Below are 8,847 nucleotides of genomic sequence, written 5' to 3' on the forward strand. Positions count from 1 at the left end.
TTTTAAAGCTATCGCAAAAATTTCCAATATTACCTTATTTCTCGAAACTATTTGAAGGTGCGCCTTGCTTTGATTGTTTAGAGCTTCAGCTGTATACAAACCGCACCCATATACAATATATGGCTTAATAACCATATAATGGCCTTCTCTCTCACAAGAACCGAGGATTGAGTAATCTAAGAAATGGGGATCACTTAAAATGCCCACAATGTTCTACTACTCTTCCAAAATTTTCACAAACAACAAACATGACGCCAGCAAGAATTGAGAATTGAGTAAATCTAATGAGTGGGGATCACTTGAAAATTCCCAAAATTTCCTTCATCTTTTCCAACCTTCTAGTTTTTTTCAATCAGACATGACTCAGTGAAGCAGGATTTGAAAATTGAGTGACCAAATAATCACTTGAAATGACTGCACCTTCAACTTTTCCAACTATTTTTTTATCCTTGAAAAATGACTCAAATGAAGCAATAGTTTACATAAATTAATGGAAGCTAAAAGTTCCTTGGAGGAAATCCCAATCTTCTCCTTAGGCTTTTACCCACTTCCTTCACATCTTCCACCTATTCTCCATTTGCAAATATGAAAAAAATAATGAAAAAAAAAAGATATTGGAGAAGGAAGAACAAGGTCAGATATTCAACTATTTTTCATTTGCAAATATGAAAAATACAGTAGAATAAAAATAATAATTGAGAATAAGAGAGAGATAGATAAATTGCATATTTTCATAGCACAACATCGCAAGCAAATTCTCAGGTAAGATAGGTGGGATTGCAGAGAAGAGCTTTTGGCGCAGAGAGAGAGAGAAAGAAATGGGTTACCTCATGAATCCCAGAAGCATGCAGGAGACCACCAATGGCGCTGGCCCCTGCACCCACAAATAATGAAGCAATCCCAAAAGCTTTAAAAGGCATCAGGCCATCCCCACACCCCCTTCTGTAAGCAACAACTCCCATGGCCGTCTGCACTGAACCAGCAGCCACCCAATACCAAAACCCATTCGCATATTCCCCCATTAAAGCACTCTATAATAATCTAACCAACCCAAAATCCGACCTTTCAGTTCTAACAATCTTTCTCTCTCTTTCCTTTTTTGGGCAAGTTTAGATTAGTGCTAGGAGTTCTCTCTATTTTTGAGATTTTGGGGATTGATTTGATTGTTTTGAAGATTTATTGGGGTTGATTTGAGGATTTTGCCTGAGACTTTACTGGTTCGATCCGAGGGTGGGTTAGATGGGGCAAAGAGTTGTAGTGAGAGAAGGAAAACTTTGGTAAGAGAGAGAGATTACAACCGAGATAAAAATAGTGTCATGGGGAAAGAGTTGTACTTGGGGTTAGAGAGAGAGAGACCGAACTTACAGACAAAAGGAAAGCCTAGAGAGAGAAAAACTCAGAAAGGAGAGAGACTCCATTGGTGCTATGTTATGGGGTTATGCTTATTGGAGAAGTAGGGCAATGGAATGTCCTTATCTTTTCATGAAATCAAAAGAAATTCCTTTAGATGGCAAAGGGATTTACTGAAAGATTATGGTAGTTTCAGTCATTTTATCTTCTCTTTAATAAAACGACGTTACTTTGCAGGAGGAGAGGTTTTGGAAGTAAGCTTCCCCATGGCTCAAAGAAACCTCTCAATGACTTTTTTTTCCTGATTTTATTGGTGAGGATTCTCTCTCTCTCACACCCACACACTAACACACACACAGTTTTTTGTCCAAAGTTATAGTCTTTCATAACATATTGGAGAATTTAGAGTAGCAACTGGCAGATTTCTCCAACACTAGCTAACCTAACTAACTGTTTCGCAATTTTTCCATTTGGGTTTTTCATATTCATGCTGAAAGTACACTATTTGAACAGTTATTTGCACCATTCTTACTCTTTTTTCTGATATTTTCACTCTCTGAGTAGCAATAGAAGAAATGAAAGAGCCCATCTTCCTCTTGGCTCTATCCTAGTGAAATCATCAGTCCTCTCTGATTTATTGGAAAAAAGAGAGAGAGACCACCTTTCTTGGTCTTTTTCCCTTTGCTTTGCCATTTTCTTTTACTTTACATATTACTTCCCTTCTTTTCTTCTCTGATGTATTTCATTGCCATATGGGGTTCAAATTATTTATCAGACTGTGGTGCAAAAAGGTGGGGTTTTGGGGGATTACCCATTGGTAGTGAGCACATGCCAATGCCCTTTAAAGAGGCAGTTAGAGCAGCTTGGAAGGCAGTTGATAGGGGGCTCTCTGCTTTAGATATAGTTGTAGAGGGGTGCTCAGCTTGTGAGGAGCTTAGATGTGATGGCACTGGTAATGAATTTTTTTTTTCCTAATATAAAGAAGCTAAAGTTTTAGTACTATGATTCTTTTTTCTTTGTCCAATTGCTTAACAAAAATGAAAAAGCTCATAATTTTGGGCTTATAAATGTGGAAAGAACGTCATACTCAAACATTCAAACTCAATTTAATATGTTGGTACCAAATTCATACCATAATATAATGGACTGTATGGTCATCTGTGATTGTGATATTTCTATTTCATTCTTGCCATTTATTTCTTTCATCTCCATAGGTTGTGTGCTACTAGAAGCCACCGATGTCGTCTTCTTTCATCCATAGATTTCTTCGCTTGTTTAGGATGAAAACCTCTGGATTCGACCAGTGTTCATTATCATTAATTTCGTGTAATTAATCCTGGATTTCACTTCTTGGTTTCTGGTCTGAGAGCTTGCAATTCATGAAGTATGCCTCCATTTTGTTCTAATGTACTATGTAATCCAAATCAATTGGATAATATTTTATCGATTTCTGTCCTGAAAATGAATCTTCCTCTATTTTTGGGTAATAATGGACAAGCATGCCTTCTTCTTTTTTTCCTTTCAAATTTTTGGATAGCCTGTATTTGTATTCTAGTTACAGTCATTATCTGATGAGGAAATGAAGATTTCAATGGTGAGGCATGGCATATCAGTAATTTGGGGGTCCAAAAATCCATCTCACAAATAGATTTTTAACAGGTGACTCATTTCTACATGGACTCATAGAAACTGTGTCCAATTCTAAAATATCAAAGCTCGTGTTTAGAGGTTTGGAATTCAATTCCTAAGAGATGAAATAATCCATGAAATTTCTAATACAATATCAACTGAAGAAAGTATTGGAATTCAATGTAATTTTAAACTTTGACAGTGAGCTTCTTGAGCTCCATACGGGTTTGGCTTCCTATTGACTACAGATCACAATCACCAATTTCGTTTGAGTTTTGAACTCAACATCAGCTTTTTTTACCTACTCATCATGAAATGAATTGCAATACAAGAAGCAACTTGAGTATAATTTGAGTTTTGAACTCAACTTCAGGTTTTTTTACCTACTCATCATGAAATGATTGCAATATAAGAAGCAACTTGAATATAATTTTTATTTTTCTTCGCTACCATGAGTTGATAATGGGATCGTCTAGAATAAGCTTTTTTTTTTCCCCTCCTTTCCTGCTGATGAATAAAATATAGTATTTATCTGAAATTCTCCTAATGCAAAAGAATGTGGTTTGAGGTGTGAATAGTTGGGCCTGGTGGGAGCCCAGATGAGAACGGAGAAACCACAATCGATGCAATGGTCATGGATGGGGTACACCCCTAAATCCCAAAACTCATTCTTTACTTTCATTTTAATTGATGTCTACTATCTAAAGTGTTCTCTACTTTAAGGAAAATGGTAGACGACAATGGAGGTCGGTGCTGTTGCAGTAATGAGATATGTCAAAGATGACATCAAAGCTGCACAATTAGTTATCAAACACACCGAACACACTCTACTTGTGGGGGAGAAAGCCTCTGAATTTTCCATTGCCATGGGCCTTCTAGGACCTATGAACCTGAGTTCAACAGACTCTATGGATAAATGGATGAAATGGAGGGAAAATTCTTGTCAACCCAACTTCTGCAAGAATGTCTTCCCTATCAAAGCTTGTGGCCCTTATAGTCCAATTAGTGCAGCATCTGGTTTGAGAGATGATCCTAAGGGATTACACTTAGGGGAAGCGAACTGTGGAGTAGGTGATCCATTAAGAACTATGTCTTTGGGATCTGTTCCTGTGCGCCCACATAACCATGATACCATCTCCATGACTGCAATTGATAAAGTAAGTAGCTTAATTTGGTTATTTATTTTGAAGTCAAGTTGGGCTTTCCCTCTGGATAAACACTGGGACGTTTACTTCGCCAAAAAAAAACTGTGTATATGTTTCTGCCCCTGGTTTAGAAGTTATAGCAACTGACGCTTATGGGGTTAACCATGGCAGGTAACCCCTATGTTGTAATCTCTCTCTCTTCTCTCTCTCTCTCTCTCTCTCTCTCTCTCTCTCTATATATATATATATATATATATATATATATATATATATATATATATATATATATATATATATATACATAAGAAAAAAAAAAACAAACCATTTTGACTCCACCTGGTCCTAGATTGAACTTAACAAATAACCACAGCTAACCCCAGTTGGAAAAATACAATAATTTTTTTAGCAATGGACCATATAAGGTCAAAAACACATGTTTCCTTTTAGCTTTGAGTACCATTCATGAATGTCAGCAATTTTCTTACCCAAAGGATGTGATTTTCTTATAGGAAGGACACATTGCTGTTGGTACATCAACAAATGGAGCAACTGTCAAGATCCCTGGTAGGTGAGTACTGGAGTTCCTATGTCGTTTCTTGGTGTATATTGCTTTCCAGATTTTTTAACGAAGAAGCACAAGAAGAATATGAAGAATTTGTAAGATTTATATGCCCTGATATGTAAACCCTTGATTGTCATGACTACCAGGAAATTTGACTGCAACTCTCATTATGGAGAGATGCCTAGTTCCTCATCCTTTTCAAAGTGTTCAATACAAGGCTAGAGTCCTTTAGTTTCATACTATTTATTTTGCAATATAGAAATGCAATGGGTATGCGACTAGTATATTATATTTTGTGCATAGTTTGATTTGTGGGTTTTTTTTTTTTAAAAAAATAAATTGTATGGAATTGATAAGATTTAGTAACTGAGTGATGTTACAACTGCATAGTGTCATGAGAATATATGAATTCCATCACCTAATTTTATTTCATCATATGTAAGCTTCCATCTGTTTGTTTCCAATGGTCGCATAAAGCACTTCATTCACGGTAAAGGATATATATCATGATGTATGGTATATACTTGATTTATCAGTAGCAACTATCAAGAGATACAAATCAAATACCGACAGGGCACCCATTGAGGAAGTAGGGATGAGATTCTCAACTTCATTTTAATTTATACGTTATTTGTTTTGATAGGCTTGATTCTTTTCACTGACAGGGGGTAAATCTTTCTAAACACAAAGTTGAGCCCTGTGTGATTTAGCAGAGCAGTTGATCGACTAGCTCTCTATATATCTTTCTTATGTATCTTTCTTGAAGTCTGTCCTTTGTGACTCAAAATTGTTCACCGAGATCTCCTGAAATCCAATTTCTTTCCATTGTTCCTTCTTTCTCTAAGTACATATGCTTGAGCTTGAATTATCACTGGTTATTTCAGTCAAAATCCTTCTATTTAAGCTTTATTGATATTCTAACTAATTCTCATCCATCCATTGGGTTCTTCTCCTTGTTTGAGCATATTATATAGATCTAGTGTTTTTTATAACCATTTAAGTATGGGCTTTTATTTTCAGCCATCAATAGCATACAACTTGAAAAGTATACTATGGTTCATATGATCATGGAAGGTGTTATCACCGTCCAAGCAAGTGATGGATGGTAAATGGAACGCACTACATGGATAATGTCATCTCTCTCTCTCTCTCACACCCACACACACACAGTGGATGATAATAGCTATTACAGCCATGCTTTTTCTGTGATCTTATGGATCATAGTGGACTTCCCTAATAGGCAAACACAGAATTAATGCAAGACCTTTGTCAAGGATATAGTTTCAAAGGCTTTGGTTTAGAAACATAGAAGTTCCGAACAAAAATAAATAAATAAATAAAGGACGGTTTGCTTTCAGGGTGGGTGATGGGCCAATTGCAGGATCTGCAGCGTATGCTGATGATGAAGTCGGAGCTTGTGGTGCAACTGGGGATGGTGACATCATGATGCGCTTCCTTCCATGGTAATTTTGATTTTGCGAACACTGGGCTTAGCATAATATGCTTTACAGAGATGTAGTGTTCAGGTGTTTCATTGAAGGGGCCATATACTTCACTGCATTGCTCAAGATATTTGTGAGTTTTGCTCTCGAATTTTTATATGGTTTTGTATGCCGAGAGGGCAGTCAATTTTGGGAAAATTTAACATCATCTCAAGCGATCAGCTTTGCTTAGGGCTTGTTTAGATCCCGCGGAAATGTGGATCCCTCCGTCAAAGTGTATCCAAACATTATCATTTTACGGTTTTTCTTGAAACGTGATTTTCAGAAATCTGAATCCAGGGAACCAAACAGGTCCTTATCGAATACATTTCTCCTAGATTTCGGTTTACACCGTACACCTGGACTGTGTAATTATCTAGAGTTTACCAATATATGTTTAGGAGTTGGGATGTTTGGTAATGAGGTTGAGGTCGTGGTGGTAGCACCACGCAAGCCTTAGCTACCAACCTAGGTTTCTATTCCCACTTATGCATTCAAAAACTACTGACTATTTCTAAAAGGGGTAGGTTTCTATTCCCACTTACGCATTCGAAAAACTACTGACTATTTTTAAAATGGGTAGAGGTCTTTATTTTCCACTGATAAAAATATTTCCACTGATGCAATCGAAAACTACTGACTATTTCTAAAACGGGTAGGGGTCTTTATTCTCCACTGATAAAAAAAGTTCTTGAGTTGCTTAGGAGTACTCCTGGAAAAAGTTTATATACAATGCATCATTCTTATAGAACATAAAAGCAGGCGCATATTAGAAGCTCATGGCAAACGATTTTTATTGGAATAACTATCTAATTGGTCATCTTGTTAAAAAGAGAAGTCCTAAAAGTAGTCAATATTGTAATACATCATGTAGAAGGTTCATTTTTTATTTTTTTAAGTGTACGTAGATCTACCCTATTTTTATAACTTTAAATTTTATAATTAGCACTTTTAAGTGGGTGTAATTACAGGATGAGATTAAAATTTGGGAGGATTTGGAGTTAGAAAAATATGGTGAAACTTGAGATTGGAAAAAGCTATTTCATGATGGAAAATAACTTCCTCTGATTGGGAGTGCTAGGCAATAGGGGTTCAAAGAGGACTGGTAACAATACCATGACTATTTATTTTTTGCTGTGGTCTAAATTACTCTTATCTCCTTTTAATTAAGGGAAAAGTTTATATAGAGCCAAGGGTTTAAACAATCAAATTTAAGCCTACCTCAAAAATTTCACTAGAAGAGGTTGTTTTGATGCCCGAATATCCTCAAATTGATTATCTCGACATCAAGATGCATAGGTATGAAAAAAAATGGATTTCAAGTTTTGGAAATAGGGAATTTGTAGTGCATTTTTGGACTGATGCCCAAATATCCTCAAATTGATTATCTCGACATCAAGATGCATAGGCATGAAAAAAAATGGATTTCAAGTTTTGGAAATAGGGAATTTGTAGTGCATTTTTGGACCGTCAATTTTCATGATTTTCAAGTTTTCGTAGATCTATTGATCTACACTATTTTTGAAACTTTAAACTTTATAGATAAAGATGAAAATATATTTTAAGGCTATCACAAAGATTTCAAGTGTTGAAACCACATTTCCCGACACTATTTGAAGTTAGGCTCTAATTTGATGGTTTAGAGCCTGGGCTCTATACAAACCGCAGCCTTTAATTAAGGACACGGTCCCTATGAGTCCATGTAGAAATGAGTCACCTTTTCAAAATCTATTTTTGAGATGGATGTTTGGGCTTAATTTTTAAGGACATGTAATCTCTAACGTGGACATCATGAATATGAATAAATAAATAAATTTTGAAAAATAGATGTAAAAATTGATGAATAATTAAATTTAAAAATTATGAATATGAATAATTAAATGTAAAATTTTAACACTAAAAATGTAAAAATTTAAAACATCATATGGACATCATGAATATGAATAATTATGAATAATTAAATGTAAAAATTTAACACTAAAAATGTAAATATTTATGGATAAGGACACAATTTTATTAGTGAGAAGTTAGTTGATAATTTGTGGAGACCTTGTTATTTTGATAGTTGAAAATAAATTAATGTTAAATACAAATGTTGTTACGCTCGCATAAATAATATTAACAATTTTTTATAAGGGTGAGGTTTGTATAAGGTGTAAACTTTATATTATTGGAATTAAGTTGATAATTTGGGAAAGCACACTATAAAATTATGCCGAAAGATGTTGTTTGAATGGCGGATGGATTTACGATGGCATAAAAATCTATTGTTAATCATAATTATGTATTTTAAAACTCTAAAAATTATATAGACCTGCCATATCTACATACTCTTAAAAAATTCGAAAGTAGATAGTTCAGATAATAAATTACAAGATGCACTATTCATGTGATTTGAATTTATTATTATTATTATTATATTATTATTATTATTATTATTATTATTTGAGATTGAGATGATTAATTCGAATGTTTTCTAACATGGAAACAACCTTCTTCTTCTTTTGTTTTATAGGTTTTTGGGGTGTGGCATACTTCGATAGTATACGATTGACATATACTATAGACTTTTTCTTTTTAAAAATAATGCTGTATTCCAAAGTAATTAACAAGTAAACATTATTCTCTCTTCTTAGAATTTCTATAAACAGTAAAAAGTTACAATATTGAAACATAAAAA

The 8,847-nt window shown here is 34.7% G+C and overlaps 1 protein-coding gene across 9 annotated transcripts; it reads left to right on the forward strand.

The window, feature by feature from the left end:
• The first annotated feature begins 1,589 nt into the window (after positions 1-1,589).
• On the forward strand, positions 1,590-6,456 carry LOC18428222 (putative isoaspartyl peptidase/L-asparaginase 3). Of its 9 annotated transcripts, none has more exons than XM_088856219.1 (6): positions 1,590-1,663; positions 2,126-2,302; positions 3,558-3,622; positions 3,703-4,136; positions 4,634-4,692; positions 6,045-6,456. In XM_088856219.1, the coding sequence occupies exons 4-6, from the start codon at positions 3,720-3,722 to the stop codon at positions 6,151-6,153; spliced, it is 585 nt and encodes a 194-aa protein (XP_088712345.1). In that variant the 5' UTR covers positions 1,590-1,663; positions 2,126-2,302; positions 3,558-3,622; positions 3,703-3,719; the 3' UTR covers positions 6,154-6,456. The 9 variants fall into 9 exon arrangements, with proteins under 9 accessions (XP_088712345.1, XP_088712348.1, XP_020519308.1 ...); XM_088856222.1 differs by having other exon boundaries at positions 4,634-4,688; XM_020663649.2 differs by having other exon boundaries at positions 3,714-4,136.
• The last annotated feature ends 2,391 nt before the right edge of the window (positions 6,457-8,847 follow it).

This window comes from Amborella trichopoda, chromosome 13, assembly GCF_054954075.1.
Source record: "Amborella trichopoda isolate Santa Cruz 75 chromosome 13, AtrichopodaSantaCruz75HAP2 v2.0, whole genome shotgun sequence".
Lineage (NCBI taxonomy): Eukaryota > Viridiplantae > Streptophyta > Magnoliopsida > Amborellales > Amborellaceae > Amborella > Amborella trichopoda.

Bases quoted from the DNA above. Each gene is read 5' to 3' on its own strand.
- LOC18428222 (XM_011622874.3), top strand. From the start codon at position 2,086: ATGTATTTCATTGCCATATGGGGTTCAAATTATTTATCAGACTGTGGT. The intron at 3,623-3,713 runs GTACACCCCTAA...GGAAAATGGTAG, and splicing joins ATGCAATGGTCATGGATGGG to ACGACAATGGAGGTCGGTGC. The intron at 4,137-4,633 runs GTAAGTAGCTTA...ATTTTCTTATAG, and splicing joins CCATGACTGCAATTGATAAA to GAAGGACACATTGCTGTTGG.